The sequence below is a fragment of the Sinohyriopsis cumingii genome, chromosome 11 (genome assembly GCF_028554795.1).
Source record: "Sinohyriopsis cumingii isolate HCF-2022 chromosome 11, ASM2855479v2, whole genome shotgun sequence".
NCBI lineage: Eukaryota > Metazoa > Mollusca > Bivalvia > Unionida > Unionidae > Sinohyriopsis > Sinohyriopsis cumingii.
In genome coordinates, this window is record NC_142971.1 from 48154803 (window position 1) to 48181848 (window position 27046).

General features: G+C 34.0%; 1 protein-coding gene across 1 annotated transcript; it reads left to right on the forward strand.

Moving 5' to 3' along the window:
• The first annotated feature begins 253 nt into the window (after positions 1-253).
• Positions 254-25779, forward strand: LOC149788409 (QRFP-like peptide receptor). The gene is made up of 6 exons (XM_089974374.1): positions 254-897; positions 1691-1812; positions 7547-7670; positions 23114-23322; positions 23977-24136; positions 24853-25779. Exons 1-6 carry the CDS (start codon positions 628-630, stop codon positions 25276-25278), a joined length of 1311 nt encoding a protein of 436 aa, XP_089830500.1. The 5' UTR covers positions 254-627; the 3' UTR covers positions 25279-25779.
• The last annotated feature ends 1267 nt before the right edge of the window (positions 25780-27046 follow it).

Here is a 27046-nt window from a genome sequence, read left to right on the forward strand (position 1 = left end):
GCTATTAGATCATATGGTTTTTATAAAAAATAATAAAATAAGGAAAACCTTTTCTTGCTTTGAAATCATAAGGAAGATTAATCTAATGCTGGCGAGTGTTTGTCGCTCTAATGATGACAGATAAAGAGTGTTCCCACTAGGCAACAATAAGACCATTGTTGCTCCGCGTGCGCAGCAAAGTACGTAATGGGCGCCAAGCTTTGCCATAAATGTCATGCGCGTGACCAATATAACCTACCACATATTTTCTCCAAAACCTAGTATCGGAGGGAAAAAAATATTCACAACTGTAGCTTGCGTAAAACTGCTCCAGCTAAGGGGCTTGATAAGGACCGACTGTTACATCTATCAGTTCTGTTTATGTCTGTTGAGAAACTCTGGCGATGACATTAAGTTAACGCACGGGTGTATCAGAAGATAAGGGTTAATGATTACGGCAAAAAAGGAAAAGTGCTAAAAGTCTGAAAATGAGGCATGTTCCCATGACAGGTTGTTTCCTTTGCTACATTCGTTGAATAAACTATTATTCACGCGTACTTAAATTTCATGAAGTTGGCGATTACGATCATTTGACAAGCGTCTGTTAAGCAAGCATCATAGAAAACCAAAGTGTCGTCTGCAACAAAGATGGACGAAACTAATGTCAGTTACAGCGAGGAGGACTACTTTTTGAATTATACATACGAGTATGAAGAGTCAATGGCACATCTGCCTTTGAATGAATTTGTACCTGTGGCCGTTGTATACGCTTGGATTGGTTTGACAGGAACTATTGGGAACATTCTGGTCATTTTCGCTATTTCGAAGGTGCAGCGGATGGGCAGCATCACAAATATATTTGTGCGAAGTTTAGCGTGTGCTGACCTATTGCTGCTCCTAATTTGTGTACCTGCCAAGGTAGGAGTTTATTATTTTCACGTCTTCACCTGCTTCTTTAATTTAGGATAGTGTTGGGAGATATTGTCTAATTATCTAATGAATATATACAGTCAAGAACTCTCTGGAATGTGACAATCTTTTATATCTTAGATATCTTAGTCATATCCTCTTTTCCAGTTTAATATGTTCAATTTCTTATGAAAAGTTTAAAAAATCAAACGGCCACAGATAACTCAGCGTGACAGATATTGTAAAACTATATATATGTCAGCTTCCAGCCGTCAACTCTTCACATTTTTAGATGACAGTCTTATTTAATTTTTTGTTTTAAATATTGAAATAGAATTGAGACAGTTCATAATATGCCAATTGTGCACAAAACTTGTTGGCAGGTATTCTAACACATATATCTATATTTGTACATCCTAATCAGTATTTACAATGCTAGGATATCATCCATCATCAGATTCCTGAACACCTTTGAAGTTGTTACTTGTCATTTACTTCCTATATGTAATATTTTGTGAAGATGTTTTTTGGTTGGTTTTTCTATAATAAAAACAACAAAAAAAAAAGCCCGCTTAGGAAGGCATGCTACAAAAATATACGGGCCTTCCGATGGCACAACTACTGACACTGCAGTACCCAGATTATAGCGTTATTGTAACTTCTTCAATTTGGGACACGAATCGAAAATGAAATCAAGACACTTTTCTCGAATTGTCTATGTTTTTTTTTAGTATGCCTTTTTGTTCTCTCAATACAGCAATCCATTATGCTTAAACACAACATTTATTATTTTATATTGCAGTGCATTGCATTTTACTCCTACACTTGGCGACTTGGCCTGTTCATGTGCAAGTTCGTGGGGTACGTGCAGAACGTGTCGATGATTTGTTCAGTGCTGACTTTGACAGCTATGAGTATCGAGCGGTAAGTTTCTTCTTGATCATTTTCATCTTTTATCCAAAGGAAAGAATGCATGAATGACTGATTAATCGTATTTTCTAATGTACTACCTGAATTGTCACATTATATTTTATCCGAATAATGCATTAGGAATGTTTTTCTCTCTGCCGTAACGAAGTAGTGTCACATGACTAATTCGTGTAAATTAACCTGAAAGTGTTGTCTGTTGTCCTTTCTGCTGTCTTTGATCTCGAATTGTTTTCAGTGCAGAGTAATAAAATTATCCCCTTTTGAAGATATGAAAACAATATTTCCTAGTTGATCTAGAAATGTTGTCTTTAAAACATAGTCTTAACGAAGTTACTTTCGTGGTGTTGTGAGAGATGAATGGTACAGATAGAATCATATCGGAGATGTGCTAACGGAACGTAATTGTCTTCAGTTTTACTCTTAATATATAAACAATGATTGCTTTTTTCTTAATGTGTTCAATCTCTAAATTATGACAAGTTTGAGATATGTAGGCCTATAAACTTAAACAATTTTTGAGACCATGATGTCTTTAAGAGACAACTTTTGAGGTCTCTATACCTTTAAAAGACAGCTTTGAGATCATTATGCTTTTAAAAGATCTGTTGATATCTTTACGCCTTTAAAAGACATATTTTGAGATCAGTATGCCTTTAAAAGACAGCTTTTGAGATCAGTATGCCTTTAAAAGACAGTTTTTGAGATCATTATGCTTTTAAAAGAGAGCTGTTGATATCTTTATGCCTTTAAAAGACAACTTTCTAGATCAGTATGCCTTTAAAAGACAGTTTTTCAGATCATTATGCTTTTAAAAGACATCTGTTGAGATCTGTATGCCTTTAAAAGACATATTGTGAGATCGGTATGCCTTTAAAAGACAGCTTTTGAAATCTTTATGCTTTTAAAAGACAGCTGTTTAGATCTATATACCTTTAAATACAACTTTTTATATTTTTAGGCCGATAAATTTAGATAGCTTATGAGATCGTTTCTCTATTAAATTCAGACTTGTGAGATCTTTAGATCTTTAAATGTAGGCGATTTTTGTGATCTTCATGCCTTTAAATTTAGACAACTTTTGAGTCTTTTGATCTGGTAGCTATTGAATTTTTGAGATCTTTTTGCCTTTTATTTTGGCCACCTTTGGATATTTTGCCAATAAATTTAGACAAAGTTATATTTTGCCTTTACATTTAAACAAACTTTGGATATTTTGCCTTTAAATTTAGACAGCATTTAGATATTTTGCCTATACATTTAGACAGCATTTAGATATTTGCCTTTAAATTTAGACAACATTTAGATATTTTGCCTATAAATTTGGACAGCATTTAGATATTTTGCCTTTAAATTTAGACAGCATTTAGATATTTTGCCTATAAATTTGGACAGCATTTAGATATTTTGCCTTTAAATTTAGACAGCATTTAGATATTTTGCCTATAAATTTGGACAGCATTTAGATATTTTGCCTATACATTTAGACAGCATTTAGATATTTTGCCTTTAAATTTAGACAGTATTTGGATATTTTGCCTATACATTTAGACAGCATTTAGATATTTTGCCTTTAAATTTAGACAGCATTTAGATATTTTGCCTATAAATTTGGACAGCATTTAGATATTTTGCCTATACATTTAGACAGCATTTAGATATTTTGTCTATACATTTAGACAACGTTTGAGATCTTTTTGTTTGTAAATTTGAAAATCAATATTTTGAAGGCCATGTCTGTTTTACTTATCTTCTCCGTTCTATTTTATCTACCTTGAAAAATGATTTCTACATTTACATCAATGCATACATATTATATTGTTTGTATTGTTACGCATTATTGTACATTTCACGTACATTTTCGGAATCTTACAATAATGTAGTAGTAGGGGCCCCGAGTGGCCGAGTGGTCTAAAGCGCTCACCGTTCCGGATCACTGCCATCTCACCTCTGTCTGCGTATGTTCGAGTCCAAGGCTCGGCTAGCGTGGGTACGTGGGAAAGCCTGCCAGTAGCTTCTCGTGGGTCGGTGGTTCTTTCCTGGGTTTTCCAGGGTTCTTCCTCCACCAGTTATACTGGCCGCCATATATGGCCTATCTTGTGCTGAAAAATGGCGTTAAACCCTAAAACAAAAAAACAACAATAATGTAGTATCGACACCTTGTGTAACGTAAAAATAAGCTTGCTTAAATTGAGTTTATTGGAAAACAGAGTCATTTTACCATTATCGTTACTTCTTTACTTACCTTGTATCAACTGATATTTTCCCCACAAATGTGAAAGTGTTATTGAATCATTAATATATACTTTCGTGACTTCTAATTGTATAATATTGCGTGTAAAAATGGTTGCAGCATTTTTAATATAGTCTGTTGGTGGTTTTGACTTTTTTCATACTGGTAACAATTAATCCTGAACAGCCTGACTTCTGGTATTATCGCGTAAGTTATATACCGTCTCAAGACAATACACCAAGACCGTTTTGAGACGTTGTCTGCATTCAAAACACATCAGCTATTTCTGAATGACAAACATATGCATCGGATGTATGTCGGTCTAGTAAATGACAGAAATAGCATACATTTTGTTAACCGGAAATGTCTGCTTAGAAAACAAACTGCAGTCTATTCGTACTATCTCGGTCATTTATATTATGGAATCCACAGATTAGCAGAGAACATGCGAATAAAAAGTAGAACGATGGATTCGCAACTTCTCGATCGATCAGTGCTCGGAAATAGCAAACGTGGGCCGAACGGCAGCCATCAGCATACACTCGAAGTTGCTAATGTATATATCTGGTCACAAAACGGCAAGGTGTCGTTGTGAAATCCATGTAATTTTCATCCTACTTTACTTGATTCCGTGATAGAACAGTGTCGTTTCTTGGCCTTATCTGCGACCGACAAGTTAGGAAATATTGCTACCTTCCCTATTTGAAATTTAGATGGATTCTATTTCTGGAATGCTGCCAACAAACTGGACTATGAAGCAATACTAATATGGTTCTGTAAGACGTGTGAATTAAATTCAATGCCCAAAGAACACGAAGTATACCGGTAATTACTAATTAAGACTGACCTATTGAATGTTACTACAGCTGTTATTTAGTCAGTAGAATGGTTCGAAGAAATGAAGCTGTTTTTATTATTCGTCTTGATTCCGTATCGTGACGTAATGTAAAACCAAATCACAACTATAACGGGCAATCTTATTTCATCATATATGCCTTGATGTGGTACATACATTACTTCACTTATTAACAGAACGTAATCTATTCGTGATATCGCGCAGAACTCATTTTCAAAGTTTATTTCTTTTGGTTATAGATTGCATGATTTTACCGATACTTTTTTGTGAAATCCATTCGCAAGATCTGAAGCAATCCACTAGTCATGCACCGAGTGTTTGAAATCCAAGATGATCCAATTACTAACTCTTTCACAAAAGTGAGATTAAATAACATAATCAGAAAGTATGTGAATACATTAGTATTAATCTTTCCGTTTTATAATGTCTATTATTTTCATTAAATGTGCATTTGAGGTATGGAATGCGTGAAAGGTGGGACTTGTACGGTTAATTTCAGTTTTCTTGAACGCATTGCCCGATGCATGAACGTTCAGATTGGTAAAAGTAAAGAAGATAACATGCAATTTTCGTCACACTGAAGGTCATTGGTTTATACACATTAATTTATAAGCAGTGTTTTCTGAACTTGTTTAAAAGTTGTAGGTTTTTTTCATTGGGACTTTTGTTGTGTGCTTCTTATTTTTCCTTAAATTATAGTAACGTAAGAGTCATAATGACTCATTTACACGAAGTATTCAAACATTCACATGTTAAAGGATTTGTTGTTGTTGTGGGGTTTAACGTCATTTTCAGCACACGTTAGGCTATGCATGGCGGCCAATATTAATGGTGGAGGAAGAACCCAGTAAACCTCCGGGAAGAACCACCGACCCAAGAGAAACTATCGGCAAGCTTTCTCACATACCCTACCCACATTAGCCGAATCCTAGACTCGAACCCACGCAGACAGAGGTGAGATGTCAGTAATCCGTAACGGAGAGCGCTTTAGACCACTCGGCCACTCGGGGCCCCCATGTTAAAGGAAGGGGCGATAATGAGTATCAGTGTGTGTGTGTGTGTGTGTGTGTGTGTGTGTGTGTGTGTGTGTGTGATTATTTTAACGTAGCTTTAGCAAGTTTTCAGTCATATGGCTACGATGTCGGCAGTGTGAAAGTTTATGGTGATGTCAAGCATTGGGGCATCATGCCAAAGACATGTTGCAAAATGCCACTCCCAGTCACCATGGCGACCAGTCATAACACTAATCTCTTAATGTTGAGCGCCAGGCGAGGCAGCTGCTAGTACCATTTTTATAAGTCTTTGGTATGACTCGGCTGGGGTCCGAACCCCCGACTTCCCACATCCACGGCGGACGCTCTAACCACTATGTCACGGGAGCGGTTGAGAATCAAAGAATATGCTAGATTCAGTAATTGCCGTTATTGTCACAATGTAAGGATTTTGAACCATTAAATTTCTTAGAGTATGGCGATAATTCAACTTGCATAGTGTATATTCACAAAATTCTAATGCTGTAATTCTGCAAAGAATAGGGGCCCCGAGTGGCCGAGTGGTCTAAAGCGCTCTTCGTTACGGATCACTGCCATCTCACCTCTGTCTGCAGCGGTTCGAGTCTAAGATTCAACCAATGTGGGCATGTGAGAAAGCTTGCCAGTAGCTTCTCGTGGGTCGGTGGTTCTTTCCGGGGTTTTCCGGGTTCTTCCTCCACCATTAATACTGGCCGCCATGTATAGCCTATCGTGCTGAAAAATGGCGTTAAACCCCACAACAACAACAACTGCAAAGAATACTGGAGACTGCATTTGTATTCTTATGTTTCATTCCCTTACCAACTGCTGTTCTTTCGAATAATGTTAAGCTGATACGAAGAGATGAAAGAGTTAGAGCAAATTATCAATTATTTCTAAAAACGAAAGAAGAAACAGCGACTCGACACTAAGTGGTGATCTTGATTATTGTAGTTTTATGCAGCACTAATTCTAGACAGTTTTGAAATTAGGATAGCAGGGTAATGTCAAATGTTTTATATTTTGTATCAGTATTTAATTCCACTCCCACGAACAATTTTTTCATTGACACGTCTAAAATTCTGTTCCTACTTAAGAATTGCACGTTTAAGTGCAGTTGTAATTTCTTGAGTCAACTAGTTAAGTTAGAAAAGTACATGATATCGGTGTAATTTCTTGAGTCAACTAGTTAAGTTAGAAAAGTACATGATATCGGTGTAATTTCTTGAGTCAACTAGTTAAGTTAGAAAAGTACATGATATCGGTGTAATTTCTTGAGTCAACTAGTTAAGTTAGAAAAGTACATGATATCAAACGCCAAGAAAGGAAACAACTTCTTTACATACCAAGATGTGCACAAATCATCTAACAATTAATTGACATATCTCACACTTCCTTTATATGTCTATCTATCTATCTATCTATCTATCTATCTATCTATTTGTGTTTAACTATTCAATATTCATATCTGAATTAGTTATTGTATCTCTAACCCACTAATCCCTATCTCATATTCCTCTCTTTCCTATCTTTTTGCAGCTTATCATGATTGTTTCAATGCAAGTTTGAAGTTACTTAAGTTACTAAATTTAAAACGCAATTATTATTATTATTATTATTATTATTATCTAGGTGTATCGCCATACAGTACCCACTGAAAGCAAAGTCGCTGTGCACAATCTTTCATGCCCGTGTGGTGGTTTTCATCGTGTGGTGTATTTCCCTGGTGGCGGCCGTGCCTATCATCTTTGCCCAAGTAAATAACACATCTTTGAACACACAATTTACCAGACAACCTAAATAACTTTATTGCAACAGAAAACTTTTTTTCTCAGTCCAATTCAATAAATGCTTTCTTTCTATTATGCTTACATGCTCAGCAAGAATAATTTACTGCAAATAGTGCATGTGAAAGATGTTTTTAACAGAGCAAGAACAGAAACTAAAACGCATTTGAATGTTATACATACATTATAATCACTTGTTAATATAAGAGATAATACACGAGTTAAAATACAAAACGTCGGACATGTTGAACTAGTTTGCATTCTCGGACTAAATGTCATTCAAGCATTTTTTTTTCCTAAATCCCAAATAGTTTAAGCTATTAAAGTATATTATGCTAAAGAAGAGTAGTGACTTCGTTTGATACAAATCATTGTGTGGTGAAGGGGAAGTACAAAAGGGAAGTTAACATTAGCAGTCATTTTCTCACATTAGTCCATATTTGATGTTTGCTGTTGTTGTTGTTGTTGTTTTGTTTTTGTGTTTTGTTTTTTAAATTTATTTTCTTTCTAAAGAGTTGATGGAAAGGAGACCGACTTCTTGAATTCTGACTATACTGCATCTGATCTGCGTGTAAACTTGTAATTTGTTTACATAACATGGTATACGGTACATATTTATCATTCCAATGAAAAACTGAACCAGTCAGCATATTCCTGGGCAATATCTAGATGCTCAGTTGTTTCTTATATAACATTGGAAAGAATGTATCGGAACATTTTTGTTGTTTTTGCATTCTTTAGACAGCTGTGACTTTGTTTAGGTGTCTTCTGGTGTTAACGTAGTATAGCTTTTGATTTACCTAAATAATAAAATAAGATTATTTTGTTTTCGTTATTGCATACTTTATAAATAATGCATATTTATGGATAATAGAAGATCTAAAATGTGTTCTTGCACAAGATTAAATGCGAAGGATAACCAGATATTGGGACCAGGTTTATGCCTTCACCTTTTGGGAAGATAACTCGCGACAATCGCTTGTTGGCAAAGACGCCTCCCTTGACGGATGGAAATCCATATGGATGGTTTAGTAACACGAGTATCACGAATGTGTGAATGACATACTGATCGTTTAATATCCACTTGATGACAAAGTTTCGTCAAATGGAATAAGCACAACAGAACTAGAAATGCGCCTATTCATTACCTTAAGTCCGATCCCAAAGAGTTGCTTGTTTTATACAGATTTGATACCCATTCCAGTGAGAGATGATCTGGTACAATGCCACGTGATATGCCATCTTTTGTCATGTCACATATTTATTCATCCGTTTTCTTGTGGCTTGTTCATGATGTTATTGTCTTTTACGTGATATGATAACGTAATGCAATTAAAATGTACTCGTTTTCAGTAAACTTTCAGTTCATGCGCATTAGTCACAAAAGAATCTGAGCACAAATTCAACTAATAAAATAAAAAAGTATATCTTAGTGAGGTTTGAAACACGAAACATACGGGTTTATCTTATTAGAAGTATCTATACATACAGGTGAAATTTCAAAGATCTTTTGTTACGATTCTTTGTCTTAAATGATGTGACAGAAAGATGTGAAGCCAACAAGTTACGTAAAATGAACAAGTTATCTATTTCTCTACAACACAAAGTGAAAATTTCAAGAGAAACATGCAGTATAGTGAAATAATTCGCAAATAATCCTAAATGTCCTACAATAATTCCGAAACTATAGAATGTTCCGAATGCATTTGAATAGCCTTTAATCTCCTGATGTAACAATGATGCAGTCCAGAATGTATTTGAATGAGTGCACACTAATCCCAATATCCCAATGTATTATATATAAATCTAAAGGTTAATGTATCCTTTAGTAATTCCAATAAATTAAAAAAAAATATTCCTCTTAAATTATATATGATGCTAACAACACAATCAAACTCTGATCACAGGCTGATTTAGAACAGGAATGAATTATTTGTTTATCACATTCCTTTTTATAAACATTTTCGCTTGACCTATACCGAAATAGAATGTGAAAATTTCCAACGGAAGACCTGGTCTAATTGTAAACAAGAATTATATTGAACTCTTGCTACATAAGCATGTTTACAACGTACAGCCATGGACAAAAGATGAGCACGCAATAGAAATTAAATATACAGAACACTTTAAAAACTATACGTATTTTCTTAATTTTGGAATTTTTAGTTTAATTTGTGTAATCGACTTTTTCTTTATTATGGGGCCATGTCCTGTTTCCTCTTTTTCACCATCCACCGTCACGGGTAATTGGCCGACTTACTATTGTTGCATTAGATTCAAATCTTAGTGGGTTGAAACATTTGGTCAAAAGTGTTTGAAAACATCTGTGTCGCAAAACATTTCTTAATGCAGACTTGCAAGTAAAACCATACAGTGAATCTGGCGGCTTTTTTCATCAACATGGCTACGTCCGATTCGAATATAATTTTTGCAGTTAATTTTATTAAAAGCAATGGTCAGCAAAAACGTCGTTGCGCATCAAGGACACCGAAGTAGTAGGTTATTAGTTCGTCTAGTTTTATTGTCTGAATGACTGTTTGGTCCTTAAACAATTCGACGTGTTGATATCATTAAGCATCCTACATGTGTTGCTGTATCTTTGAACACTAAACCTAAAAGCCTTGTAAAGTACAATTGTGTATAAATCTTATGACTACTTTATTATTAATTTTAAAATTATATTTGACATAAAAATGATTAGTTGCTACAACGATATTTGTATGATAATGACCTAATCAGATAGGTATGTTCACTATATCTTCTTTATGCATTCATGCTCAGTAAGGCTATTTATATCATTTATGCTCAGTAAGGCTATTTATATCATTTATGCTCAGTAAGGCTATTTATATCATTTATGCTCAGTAAGGCTATTTATATCATTTATGCTCAGTAAGGCTATTTATATCATCTATGCTAAGTTAGACTGTCTATATCTTTAAATTTCTCAATAAAGTTATTTATATCATTTATGCTCAGTAAGGCTATTTATATCATTTATGCTCAGTAAGGCTATTTATATCATTTATGCTCAGTAAGGCTATTTATATCATTTATGCTCAGTAAGGCTATTTATATCATTTATGCTCAGTAAGGCTATTTATATCATTTATGCTCAGTAAGGCTATTTATACTCAATAACCCAATTTATATTATGCGTGCTCAGTAAGACTTTTATGTCACTGATGCCAAAAGGGTTATATTTGTCTGAGAGAAATAGTCATCGAGAAACATTTGTTCTAATTTAAACGAATGACCCTATCTTGACTACATATCTTTTAAGGCTGCGTGGTAATGTAAATTTGTATTCATGAATTAAATTATATATGCATGTAAACTAAAAATGGATATAACATTAGGTATAAAGAATTGCTATTGCTCTATTCAAAAATGCCGAAAGAGCCTCTTTTAACAAATATTTTGAAAGTCTGGAATATAAAATGTGTCGTTGTGAATTTTTCATGGCAATTTGTGGACTTCTAAATCAAATAAAATTGCTTTTGTATGTCTGACTGACCTTTCTTTCGATGATATGAAGTTTGATTAACCAATAACCTTATCATATGATCTCGACATCGTGTTGGTTAATATTTGGTTTACGAGTTCATGTTCACCTGAGGAAATTTCTACAGTGGTATATTCTCTTATAGTTGTATCTCTAGGTGTAAAGTCTGTTGGGTTATATCGTGCACTCAATCATAACGTTGTGGAAAGCGGAAATAAAGCGAATAAAATTAGCCTCTAAATATTGCAAAATAAAATTCCCAAGTTAATTAAGAGTGTAGGGAGCAGTGGTAGAGCATTAGACTCGTAAGACAAGGATCGCAGTTTCGATATCCGATCCGGCCAGCTCAAAAAGGATGCTTCGGCGTATGATAAGCCAATAACATGTTTAAAGCACGATTAAAGCACGATTAAAGGAAAATAAAATAAAAACATGACTGACACTAGTTTTCTAAGACACAAAAAAGTTTAAATCATAATTTGACTGGACAATCTGAATCCCATCCAATGACAAGCGTTCAGATATTGGGGTACTCGATCTACAAGCATGAATCTACTGGGATCAGCAGTTTTAAATTAGGGTACAACGAATTATATGTGGGACTGGTGACGTAATAACATGGTGGAGAATGAAAACAAATAACAAGTTTCCAATTTAAAAAAACCCAGACATTTATTCATTACAAGCAATACTCCTCAAAATACATTGCTGTGAATGAGACGGTGCAAGAATCTAAAATGTTTAGCAAGCAAATGGAATTGATATTTAGAATTATATTTCAAATTAGGAAGCGCACATTTTCAGAACAAAATCGAGTATTTAAAGATCATTATGCAGACTTGTATTGATCTCAGGAGAAAAGAGTTCATCTTCATCTGCAGAACGCTAAATTAAGTGCAGCCGCAATCTCACATACAGAAATAAACTAGGCTGCGTTCAGTAAGGATGGCATTCTGCGCTGTTAGAGCGGAATGCAATTTATCACTTCTGAACCGCATGTCCTCTTGTTGGAAACTCAGCAACATCGTATTAAGTTGGCATAGCGTCGAATTTTCCATTTTTAACCAGGCTCTTCAGTTGAAAGCCATCGCCGCCAAAAATATGAAATTAAAATTAAATAAGTAACTTTCAGAGGAACCAAGAAAATCTAAAATAAAACAAGCATTCTTATAAAATAAAAAATATTAAAACTCAGATAATAAGATGAATGCTCAAATAAAACAAACGAGACACAAACGAATCATATATATACACACAGAAGTGGAAGAAAATATATAAATATGGAAGTCTTGGCACAAACTCGTCACTGACTCATAGGGTTATGTTCACTACTGTGATATCTTAATTTGTTGCAAAATGTAATTATCCCTCAGTCTAGTATGCGGAACAAAATGTAATTATCCCTCAGTCTAGTATGCGGTACAAAAATGTAATTATCCCTCAGTCTAGTATGCGGTACAAAATGTAATTATCCCTCAGTCTAGTATGCGGAACAAAATCAAGTCTCTCTCTGCTTAAAAAAGAGGTTCAGGATTTAATGAAACAACCCCTAAATACTTTCAAGTCCCTCTACACACTCGAGTTTAATAAGTTTCTAATGAATTGAACCTAACTGATTAGAAATGGAAATAAGCATTTCATAAACAAATTAAACCTATTTACATGGGAAATTCTTCGAAATAGCCGTGTTCGCTGATGATTTTCTGTTTGTGGCAGCCGATTTCGATGATGTTGCCCTAGTCAATTCGAGGGAACATCTTGATGCTGTCAATGGTGATTGGAGTGAGCGGCGTCGACCGCCTCTATTCGCTTGTAAAATCAGCTGCTTCGTTTGAGAATATTACGACGTTAGTTAAATCATTTTTCGGACCTGATGTGCTGTGCTCAGATGTTTTGCGCCCTGTGTTCAATAAATGTAATCTCCCCTTACAATGCATCGCCGCTCTCTGCTCTTGTCATAAAGTTGATCATCTGACTATCGTATTTTGTTCATTTGTCAAAGGTGTTTTCGCATGCGTTTTGGATAGATATGTGTCTCTTTGTATTTTCTGTTATTATATTGTTTCATTTTACTTTAGCGTAATTGTGTTTTGATAAACATCTAGGTTGTACAAACCGCTGGTTTACCCGTGTTAGATTCGTTTGCGACTGTTGTTTTGCGAGTTTGACGACTGTGGGGGCGCTCTTCAGATGTTATGAACTGTTGAGAAAGTGGTGGGTGTAAGGAGAAGTTCTTTTCATTTGCAACATGCACAGTGGAGATAATGTTGTGATACCTTTATGTTACTTTCGTGTACTACGGCTGAATTTTCTTTGGATATTGTATTTATTGGCGTTGTACATTATCAAAGCAAACAGCTGACTAAAATAACAGATTTCTTGTGCAAACAAATCAGCCCGAATTAGTCTTAAGTACACTGTCTTTAGCAGTTATTAAAATAGGGACAAGAATATTTCCCAGACTAGACAATACTAGTTCTGAAAGTGCAATGAATGAATTACAAGTATATAAATTGTATTAAAAAAAGTTAACGGCTCCTTTTTTACAATGTACCTCTTTAGTCCAGGAAGTGAAAATGACCAGCTAGAAGTTTTTTGAAAGGTGTTCATCTAAAGTAAGGCTAAGCTGCATATATATATATATATATATATATTACAAACATCAATCATACACCAAAGTAAAAGGAAAAGTTATTTGGAGAACATTTATACAAGGTCTTTTTAAATAGCCAGTATAACCAGTAAGGAAAACCGGCGGAATTCCTGTCTTTAAACATATATCCCTATGCAAATCTGAAACTGTAGAGCGCTATCAGTATCGGCAGATAGTTCTTAGTAGTTTGATTATCAGAAGATACTTACTCATATCCTTTATTTTCTTTACTTATACCCTTTATTGCCATTACTCACACCCAATATTGCCATAACTTATACGCTATATTGCCATAACTTATACGCTGTATTGCCATTACTCATACCACATATTGCCATTACCTATACCCTTTATTGCCATAATTCACATCTTATATTGCCATAACTCGTACCATATTTTGCCTTTACTCATGCCCTATATTACCACGGCTCGTATCCTTTATTTTCATTATTCATACCCTTTACTGCATTACTTAAACCCTGTAGTGCCATTATTCATACTTATATTACCATTTGGTCTGTGTTGTTTGATTTGGTAAAGTAAACTTTACATATTTACCTTTTGGTTGACTTAGCCCATGCGCTATAAATTGCAATCTCCAGTATTTGCAAAACCGATATTCCAGTCAGCCTCTAACGTATTATTCACAAAGTAAAGATTTACTAGACCAGCAAGACCTTGACGACTATTGGCGATGCTGCAGAACCAGTACTAATAAGAAATTGTTTTCATACAAAAAAGTGCGACAGAAAGCTGTATTGTATTGAATTGAATAGTTTTTAGGGGGATAATACAAAGACTTAACGACTTTAAAACAAAAGCAACACTGTCAGTATCTTGAGATAGTACCTATTTGTTTTAAAGTTTTCATGGTATAAACGTGTGGTCAGAGTTAGCTGTGATGAAGAATAAAATTAAGGACAATACAATTCTAATTTTGTTGGTTTATAAATTTGTTGATTTAAATATTAAAAAGGTATATTAAAGGCAGGAAACATCATATTTATAACCATATTTTTGTTACAAATGTGCCTTTATGAATGCTAATTTATTACTTGGTTGTATAGCTTTGAATTTATTTAACACTTTATTTGGATGTAAACAAAACTTGATTACATTGTTGTTAATGTAATGTATTTCTTCACTCTTGACTCGCTGATACAGTGTTAGCAGAGTGCATGCGGTTTGGTTGGGTTATTCGAATTTAAAGGTACGATATCATTTTGCAGGCACTGACACCATAACGTAAACAATGCTTTGTCTGTCTTGGCAAAATTATGAATCCAACTATTTCTTGACCATTTTCTATGGCCGAGAGTTTGATTTGTGACCTTTAAGATGACGTATTGTAAAATGACAAGGGAAACAACGAGGCTAATAATACCTTTACTTGTGAGGAATATACCAACTTTTGCTGAAGGCATCAACTTCCAAACTTCACCAACCTCTTCATTTTAAGGATTTTCTGACGATATGAAGTCAACATACAAATAAATTATAAACTCGTTTTATTGCAAAGTGTGCATTATAATGTTAGGGCCACAGATTTGTATTTCCAGACATGGTTCACGAATCTCAAACGTCTTATTATGCAAAGTAGGTACACACAAATACAATCTTCTGATGCATTATTGAGAAATAAGTTACAATTGATATCTTCTGAGGGTATGGTACTTCCAAAGTAACAAACTGGATGGAGATTTGGGCCGAAAATTGTGACATTTTGTGTCATTTTTAATAATGTAAAAATGAAAATAAGACACAAAAGTTTAATATAAGTGATCTTTAGAATTGGAAGAACGATTTGGAAAAATGTATCATACCTAGCTCAAGCATATGAAAGACGCTTTATTCTTTGATGAGTATTATAATTGAGTCTTTGCCTTTAGACCACAAATGTATAACTTGAGGAACGGTATGACGCTCGACTTAGACTGCTCTTTTGTAAGATAAATTGAACTCTGCAGATAATGTATCCAAAGTTATGATTAAGTGTTACGAAGAATGAATAAACTGGGTATTTGATGTGGATAACCATGTATATTAAATAGTACTGTACGAAGAAAGAATAAATTATAAATTTGATGTGGGTAAATACACAAGTTTGTATTCGGGTAAATTTACGGTAGAGCTTGAAGATCCTATCTAGTAATTGGTATAAGGGTAATTTACAATGCTTCGACAAAATCAGAGATATAATTTGTCGACAGTTATATTTAAAACATCATATAGTGACTTGGGTTATCAAGTTGCAGTTTTAGATTTGAGCACAACAATAACAACGTTTCATATTAATCTTAAATCAGTCAATTGTTTAAAGTGATTGAAGAAACATTCCAAGTTGCCTAAATAGAAGTACATATATCTGTTTTAAACGTCTGTTTTGTTGACTTGTTGATAACTCAAGAAAATGCATGAATCATAAAGTATTTTCTGGATGTTTTTATTTCGCTTTAAATGAATGACAAAGAACAGCACATGCAACATAATTACAACAATCCTACAAATCATATTGACCAATAAATTGTATGAACAAACTAAAGGGGACAAAAATAAATAAATTAAATTTACTTAATAAGACGAATGGTGCACTCAACAGTATACCAACAAATGTGAACAGAGATTTCCATACAGAAAAGTGAATGTCAGTCACGTGGATATCCAGTGATATGCAGACAATATTGACATGCAAGCATATGAAAAATACAACAATGGTTACAAATACATTTTCATGACAGAAAATTATTTGGATATGACATGACTCCGACTAAAGCAATAAACAAAGAAAATGGATCAAACGCACGGATCATTCTTTCTGGTCACCTGTCAGCAGACATATTTCGAACACCCACAATTTAGAATTGGTGAAACAGTTAAATATTCAAAATATAAAATATTTGTTTAAAAATACCTCATTTCTAACGTTATCAATGGCATATTTCAAATCAGGGAAGTTATTGTATGTGACCTATTCGTTTACAAACTGAAAGTAGATATTATAGAGGGTATGTTTCATTTACAAGAGTTATATCTATGTGACAGATAATACGACAATATGAAGTTGATAAGATTACGAACAACAATCGAATGAACAGCGAAAGATTTTAATTGCATTGTCTGTTTGTCAGCTTTAAAAAAATTTCTTTTAATTGTACATGCTATTATAATATAAACTTGTGATTTGGAAATGTTTTCAGAAAATAGTCTGACCATGACTGATTCATTTGTAAATATATAAGGATGACCTGGTTCCCGACCGTAACTCAAGATTAGTAACAGTCACGTGAATAAATTCATTATTTTGGTGGGAATAATAGGGATGAGATCGAGGCTGTACTGAATAAGTGACCCTAGTCTTGTAAACAGTTTTATTGCAGTAAACAACTTTTAAAAATGTTATTCTTAGAGTAAAATGATTGGTTTTCGTCAATACCATGGTTTTTTTTTGAGTACGTGATGTAAACATGATTAGGTGACCCTCATACGGGCATTAATTCTGCGCCTCACAATTACTGTATACCCATTGTTTTAGAGAAATAATTTCAGTCTGGGATTAAAATCACTTGATGTCAATTCGTTTCCTTCTGTTGTAGCCAGTTTTCTAGTTATATGTTAATTTGTCTTCAGATTATTTGGATTAAAAAAGAGCAATTCGTTATCCTGGAAATATTTTGAGTGCTCATGCAGAATTCTTCAACAAAGAAATTTCGTTAATTCAAACACAATATCATTTCTTGTGTTTCTACAAGGAACCGTGTTTCAACACTGTACAGGGTACAGCATATGTCATCGCCTCCCATCTTGGATTCTTCGTCGGGTCTCGAATTTGAAATCATTAGAACATTTGATTATTAGGACTTCTAAAATTGTAATCGTGGATTATTCTTGGATTACTTTTGGATTTGATTCTTAAAGCCGTAAGTTCTTTTTTTTTTCTTCATTTTTGCAGTATTTGTCCAGGGAAATAAATTATTTGTTAAATATTTCAAAGCTTGTTGTTTTCACTGTTTCTTGTGTTACTGTTTATTTGAGCCTAAACACGTAACAATTTACTCGCTAAACGGAAAGCATGTGTTGAATCCTCAAACATTATGAACCAGCAGAAAAGAGTACGCTTTTACAATTATCGAAGGAATTACAATAAATATAGAAGTTTTAAGTAGCAAGAATACAGAGTGTATGAAAGAGGTGTCTCTAGAATGTCAACGCTGAAAATAATGCGCAATCGAATATGAAGACGTTAAAACATGCATGATATATGAATGTCTGTTGATTACAAATTTAAACGGAGAAATAGAGGATTTATAGTTTGTGGGGTAGATGTAAGGAACTATTTCAAGAGAGAAGTGAAAACATTTAAATTGTCGCGAGTGGTGAAGACACGAGTAACAGTACAAAATGTTCCTACTTCACGAGTGAAACATTTGCATATATCTACCAGAAACGTAAACTTTTTATTTCTTCTATATTTTTAAGTCAAAAACCTTTGATTTACATGTACCTGTTTCCCCTTTCTGCGTCAGTGCGATTAATAACTGTATTACTGTATCCATCAAAGGAAGTTCCGATTTACCAAAATTGTGGCACTGTTCCTTTTTGCAAATCAGGATCTGTATATAGCATTTTAATTTTGTGTATTTTGTCAAATTAATGACTGTATTCTTACAAATATGAACAGGTGAACATGTTGTTTTTTTCGTGTACACATTTCTTGCGCGGATTTATACAGTGAACATTGTTGGGGAGGAGGATAGGTGTAGAAATATGACAGAATGGTCCAAGAAAGTACAGACCGTAACAGCAACAGACTTTAATGATTTTTGTTTACTAGTAATGACTTTGGTTTCAATTTTGCTTATATACGGATTCAGCGGTGAATGATTGCGTGTTGGCAGTCTATTTCGGTAACAGACGCTGCACCCAAAATTTCGTTTGTCTTAACTTTATATCGCAGTTGATACTTATCAATGCTTGATTTCTTCCTCGCTTTTAGACATGGTTATGATTCTGATGACAGTTAAAAGCGCTACTTAAACAATATTATTACCGTATGTAAGTCAAGGGTTTTTCTTTCATAGTTGTACCATTTTGTCGTTGAGTGTGAATTGTATACGATACTGCACAAATGATGGGGAGAATTAATTCTAAAAGGAAAATATCCGAAGCCCGCTTTTGGGCGTTTAAGGGTCACTTTTAGGCATTTTAGTATGGTATCCTCTCTTTGATTACATTAATTACACTTTGATTACATTAATTACACTTTCAAAATACTATATATTCAACAGTTTTGTCAATTTTCAAGATCTATTAATCTTTTTGGGGAGAGAGAGGAAGGGACGGAATGAGTGAAGGGGAATAGGAGAAGCAAAAACAAATGAATGACATAAACAAGGGCAGATATACTTCCTAAACTGAAAAAAGAAAGTAGTGATAACATTGGTCTCGCCACTGAGACAGTATATCTTGTTAAGAAGTATGTAATAAAAGAAAGTTCATCCAAAGCACATCTCCAGTAATAACAAAATAGTAACATGAAAAAAGTCATCGGTTGACAATAATGTACACCCTATCCATGTAGAGTACCAAATGTCAATATGGAAGAAATGAAACGAAACTGTGATTCCATCTATATATCTAAAACGCTGAAAACATTTATACTGTAAAATACTGCAGACTAGTTTACCAGAGTTTGAACAACATGCGAGGTAATGAAAATTTACACAAGATCAGTTTGTATGCCACAACGATGAGATAGAAATGACTATATCTCCAAACTCTGGAGATATTCAGTCTTTAAAGATACCATTTTTGTTTTTTAATTATCCATTTTGAACTTCGACACGACTTTCTTAGAGCTTTCATCTGAGATCAAGTTGGAATTGAAGTGAAACTATCAAAAATATGAAGTATCATGCCATATTTAGCTTGTGTTAGAAATACAATAATTTTGTATTTACAATATTACTAAAGCGGAGAAAAATGGTTGTAAGAAATGAAAAAAGCGAAATAAACAATAACTAGGAGGTGTGGAGAATCAAAGAGAGTATAATGCTGTTAAAATGACGAAAATTACAAGATTTAGATATCAACATAAATAAGGAATTACACATTAACGTGGAAATTATATGCATTTGTACAGTTAAAGCCAGTTTCTTATTGTATGATATACAATGCCTCATGTTGTAGAAAAACATTAAATAGATGTTTTGTTAGAACTGATGATGATTTGTACACAAAATTTAAGAAAAGAAAATACTTCTAAAGATGTTGCTCTTTTTTATACTGATGAAAGATATGACGATACTGTAAATGTTTGATAGGTTTCAGACCGGATGGCAAGAAACTTGTTTAGTATAACACATAAAACTTCTTGATATTCAAATATTATTTCCACTTCAGAGCCAGATTCTTCTCTGCAAATTGATTGTACTGTTGATATTAATATTGCCGCGACAATTGATAATGCAATAATTTTCATGAAGTGGAAATGAGTACAGCTTTCAAAGTGTACAGATGTAACAATATCAAACTCAAATTGTGTTTCAAGCTCGTCAGAAAACATAAATCAAATCAGCGAAAAGATTGGCACGGCAACGATTACTCTCTTTAAACTTACACTCACCCCAACGGTTGCAGATCCCTAGAACTCGAGGTGTTCAGTCCCATAAAGAGCCTACACTAAACAAAATCGAATATTTCATATTGAAGGCAGTGACAAATGCTTCTCAGATATTACATTTATGAATGGGAAAGTGGATAACTATTCTCCACAAAATCATTATGTAACATTTGGTAAATACATGAAAAACAGAGCTATCAGAAAATTGATAGCTGTTCATACGCACTGTTGTCCAGAACTTAATATCGAATGCGGCTGTATTTGTGCATGCTATATTAAATCGTATATTACTGGCACCATTGTAAATAATAAAGAAGAAAAATGGAGATTATGTATGTAATTTTCAACAGTCACTAATTATCCCCATAGCAAATCACGCAAAATTATTCAGTGTTGCCTTTGCTTTTGAAGCTTATATTTATTATAACTTGTATAGTAAATGATTGTTTATCGACAGGTCGATGCCTTACATTTTTAATTGTTACTAACATGTATTCGCAATTTATATATAAAACATATTCTATACCGCATATGTTGTACTAAAGTGCCATATAACCCTACCAAGGGAAGTAACTCGTAAGAGCAGAAACAGCTTAACTAAGATATTAACCTCCCCTAACCATTTAGCTCGCTGTGCTGTGGTTTTGTGTAACATATATTACAATTTCAATGTAGTCTTCCCTACGCTGTTTCTCTTAGCTAATTTTCTCCATTTCCTTGGTGTCCTGGCAGTTTATTTTTTCACTTGTGAAGTAAAATACTGAAGTCAGTTTGTTTCGGATGCGTTTCAGTAGTAGTACGCATTTAGGGACTAATATAATTTAACATTCATTCCCTGCATTCCTTTACTTGATTCTCCGCCCATGCGAAGAGAATTACGTTAGTTGTATTAAATTTTACTGTTCCCTAATAAATTTATCCCTACAGATATCACATAGATGGATTGATTTAATTATATATAAACACAATTATATTTCCCCCCATTTTATTTAGTTTTGAAACATAATTATTTAATAATCAGTTACAAAAATAAGTTTATAGTTTGTCCGATAGTTGTTGTTTAACACAAGTCATCTCCACCAGCATGTTTCGTTTAATCTTTTCCTTAAAATAAAGAAGCCAATTGACTTTAATAAAAAAAAATATAAACATGTATATGACCTTCAATACATTTATTTGAAACAAGATTGTCTGTTAGTGAAAATTAGAATGTATTAGGATTCTGATTTTACTTTGTTTTCTTCATGGGACTTTAACGTCATTTTATTCAGTCCACCAGCGATGAACTCGTGTTACCTACTTTTGTGGAAATGATTATATAGTGACTGGAGGAGGTCACATATTTCCTCTATCATTGATGTTCTGTATAAAATACTAATACTACAAACATTAGGATAGGACATATATGTGCCATTCAAAAGTCACTAAATTATAAATTTAGTCAACATTACCGTCCTGTTTCTGTTTTATTTTATTTTTATTTTTTTTAATTTTTATTTTTTTTAATAGTTTTGACATGGACATAGATTGATAGAATATGGTTTAAGTCATTTCCATATTATTGTATGGAAGCAAGTCACTAAGAGATGCGAGGAGAGACCAAACATATCACCTTGAGAACTGCTTATTTTTTGTTTACTGTCTATCTTTGTAGTCAAATACCTGTCTCATATGATCAAATGTATATAAAGGACCATTACCACTACAGAAGGCTACGTGACGAGTTAAAATATGGTGTGGTGGGATTCATTTTTAATCCAGAGCCATTTTCTTTGTCTGTATCACGTAATACAACTAAGGCCGATTATAATAGATTCAAAACATGTCTGTATTTTTTAAGGGACAGTACTACAGTTACGGTAGACATTACCTGTCAATTACACAACTTTGGATGAAATGTAGTTGATTGATCTTGAGTTAAATATGCTAACATTATTAATTTAACGTATTGCTTCGGCTAAGTCCTTGCAGGACCGCTTTGTATTCTTGGAGGTGGCTAAGAACATGTTTAAAACTAGATTACAGAAATTTAAGTCCAAGGACTTGTAGTATTTGGTTGGGGGTGGGGGTGGTTGAGAGGTGAGAGCAGACACGTAAAACAATCCTTTCTCTCAAAAAGAAGCGCAAAATCTTAACTATTATTCAAATTCAAATTCTACATTTTGCCTGTAGGATAAAACCTTCCAATCTAAGCTCTTCACAGATCATCAAATTTCCCATGCTGATGGTCAGTGCCGTCATTGCACAGATCATCAAATTTCCCATGCTGATGGTCAGTGCCGTCATTGCACAGATCATCACATTTCCCATGCTAATGGTCAGTGCCGTCAGTATAAATAGTACTTATTGCACATTTTCATACAGAAAGTACGATACCGTATACAATTGTTATTTATTTATTTGCTTATTCAATTGCAGTGGTTACTTTCTCGATAGTATTTGTAATCATCTATTTGTATTCCGTAAATAAAATGAAATCACCGTTGATTCGAATTCTATTATGCAGGACATAAATGAAAATGTTGAGTGTCGTATGTAAAACGTTATTGCCATGTTCAAGTACATTTATATATGTTATGTTTTATTATAAACTATTACACCTTTCTCGTGCCTGATAAAATGGACATTATTTCAGGAATACAAAGAAGTTTCTGGCGTACACCGAACAGCCATCTGGTGCCATAAGATTTGGACTGGTCGCGAGGACTTCGCCATTGCCTATGAATTGTACATGCTGGTCTTGCTATTCGTGATACCAGTCAGCGTCATGCTGGTGACTTATGCCAGCATCTCTGTAACAATATGGAGGGTAGCAACCAAAAGAGCAGATATGAGATCTGGCAGGTGGGCCATTTTACATGGACTAATTTCAGACAGTTACCCAAACACAATTTATTTATGCAGACGTTCTAAGCTATGAAAGAATTTCAAGTATTGCATATTCTTTTTACTTATCTTTTACCCTACCGTCAAATTGTTGTGAATATAAAGAGCGTCTGGTCAAGTTTCGATAAGCACGAGTAAGAGGTTATTTAATTAATTTATCGCTTCACCTCTCGCTGTGTCTGTCTCTCTTTGTCTTTGCGTCTGTGTCTCTATCTGTGTCTCTTCTCTGTTTCTGTCTGCCTATGTCTCTGTCTGCCAGTTTCTATCTGTATGTCTGTCTATATATATATATATATATATATATATATATATATATATATATATATATATATATATATATACGTACAGAGAGAGAGAGAGAGAGAGAGAGAGAGAGAAACAGACAGCGACAGAGAGAGAGAGAGAGAGCATTTCTTTTTTTGTTCTAAATTAGGAGTATATTTGAAACATTGTGGAGCACTACTTATAAAAACATTTAATTTTAGATAATTAGAGTAAGGGCATTACCGGTACATTAACTTAAAATATTTACAATAAAATATCAGACAAGATTTCTACACATAAAAAAAAATCATTGTGTGACTTCATATTCAAATTGTTAAAAATTTTCAGTTGTATTTCAAACGAGATTCGAATGGATCGGCCCTCTGTTGTTTCCATGGAAAGCCAGACGAAAATGACTCTACCCATTACAGTGTCCCCCGCATCCATCAGTACTTACTCGCCCCAGAAGACCAAAGCTCACGCTGAGGACGATAAGACTAGAAAGCAGGTAAGCAAAGTATACTAATGTTCACTCACTACCAGCCACTTCTTTTTATGTGTTTGAAGAAACTTATTGGGTACAAGTTTAAGATTTTTGTGGAATTTAAGAAAGAATAAACTGAGACAAATGCCGGACAGTTGGTTCAACAGGTATTTTAAAAATAAAGGAACAAATTCGATCCATGAATTTACAAGATGGATAAGTTTAAGAGAAAATGGGAATGTTCATCTGGAATAGTTGATTCTCTTCCGTGACTATTGGTTAAATGCTAATTATGGCACGTTTTCAGTAACTCAGGATGAAAGAGGATAAGAAACAATTTGCAGTACAAGTCATGAATAAGTCATATAACGACTTCGTTCATACTTGAAACGGGGAGGAACGAACAGGTTTAACAGGTCAGGGACTATACTTTATTAGTGTTTATGAGTAATAAACGAGTGGCGACCGCATGTTTGTAGACGAAAATTACATATTTTTAATACTCTTTATAATTTATAATGGATATTTTAAATTATGACCTCTTTTTTTAAATCCCGGAATTTATAGAATTTTCAAATTATTGAAATTAATCCCGTAAAGCTTTCTTTCAAAGTTTAACTTTATGGTGAGCTTACAAAAGTTTACTTGCCGAATTTGTTTTGTAATTCTTTGGTAAACATAACCTGCCTCACCCTTCGAAGACTATTGTGAATATATCATCTCAAACATATACATTTCAGGTGGTGCTGACCCTGATTGTAATTGTTGTTCTGTTCGCTCTCTGTTGGCTGCCCATTTTGATCAACAACGTTCTCGTGGCCTTTGAAGTCCTTGACTACTTGAGTTACGGTTATATGCGACACGTTCGTCTAGCTTTCCATATTTTATCTTACGCAAATAGTAGCATCAATCCCTTCGTATATGCCTTCATGTCCAAGAAGTTCCGAGAGGGCTTCAGGCAGGCTGTGTGCGCGTGCATTAGAGGAAATGCTTACATCCGGAAGCAGATGAGCGCCAGGTCAGTTACGTCAACTACGAGAGCTTCGACTTCGAATTCGAGTGGGAAAGACGCCAACGGTCATATGCAAGAAATTCTGAATAGAAAAGATTCGATGTCACCACGGAGACCGAGTGACATGGTCGAATTGGAGATGAGAAAACTTTAGATGATGATTAGATTTAACTACGAAAATCTGAGTAAATTCTGAATCAGTTGAACTGGTACATTTGTAATGAAACCTTTCCAATCATTTCACAGCTGTTATTGTGTCTTTAAAATACTGTTTCTTTCTAGTAGAGAATGCGGGTCATTCTTTGTGATATACCAGCACTTAAGCTTTGTATTTGATATTGGTTATTGACATTGTTCTTCAACGTTAAATATTTTGAGATCCTTTGTCAGACTAGGTTAGCTTGAGTATTTACTCATTCTTTCTTGATAAAAGAAAAATCCCTCGAATTTTCTGTCGGCATTCTTGTTTATCTTGTGCTGAACCCTGTGGCAACCATTATTGTATACCACAACTCAACACATATTTTGGTCAACATATATTATAACTTTGTGAAAATTGTCAAGCAAGTATTGCTTTCATTTTGATTTCTTGTAGAATGTTATAATAGTCACTGTATTCATTTAATTGTATGGAGTATATAAAATGGTAGTGATATTTGACTTTTATATTTTTTAGTGTAAATATTTTGACACATTATATTTTTTAATTTCTTTTTTCGTTGCATTTAAAGGTTATAGCATAGTATTGTGTCTATATTCAGATTTATATTTGAACTATGAATTATTTGTAATTAATGCACCTAATGGACGTTAATTCTATTTGATTCCTGATGAATTTGTTTTGTAGGTCACACAATGTTTTCAATGTCCAAGATATCTAAGCTTTACAGCATCTCCTATCTGAAAGATTGATTCATACAACAATAGTTTTTCTCTCCGTCAACAATTTTCCACTACTCAAAATCTTGCACAAAAATGTTCTAACTATTGTACAGGTCGCGTTTCTCAACTTGACTTAAAATTAACAAGCTTGGGAATAACATTTATTGTTATTTGGGGAGAATTTTTCAAAAGAGGAAACTGGTTGGCTGACATGAGTTGTTCATCTAACGACAAATGTTTCGATTGGACACGTATTTCGCATAAGAGCATACATTTCCGACTGTACTCGATTCTTTTAAACTTTAAACCAAACTTATGCATATGTACCAGTGTACCTTACTTGTATGTTTAGCTAGATTATCATATACTGTCTTGCCCACAAGAGAAAAAGCTGACCGCATTTTTCAAAACTTTCAAATGTTATACTCCTCAACAAATTGAAATTGTAGTAGCAGCAAGACGTTTATACATAAACATACAAGAAAAGCTATATGACGATGGAAAGGTTGTTGTCGTCATGATAATTGTTTGAAACAGTGACGTTTAGAAAGGAAAATGTTGCTTTATTATCAAGTATGCATCCTTCCTTTGCAATTACTGATGGGATAAACTTTCAGCTCATCTTGTCATCGGGACGAGCGAGTTAATTGTATGACCTAGCGTTCTGGGTGCTTTTCAGGTTTGTACAATTGATGCAAATCCGTCATCAAATATGACCGCCTATGCAAAACAACAGAGAAACATTCAAAAAGCTTCTCTCAAAAGCAACTTAAGAGAATTCGATTCGATTTGACGGAAAGCATTCTTTCATGAAGACCGTTATTACTAAAATCAGAAGGAAAAACAAACTTATAAAGAATCCTTCTCAAACCAATACACATAATCTGACCATGTTTATGGCATGATCCTTGTGCGCCGGGGTACATTGTCCATCGCGTGTCGTTCGTCAACAAGCTATTTTAAACTTCACAACAACCAATGGGACATTTTTGACCAAACATGGTGGAGCTAATTTTCGTTGCGCTCTACAGATCTGTACA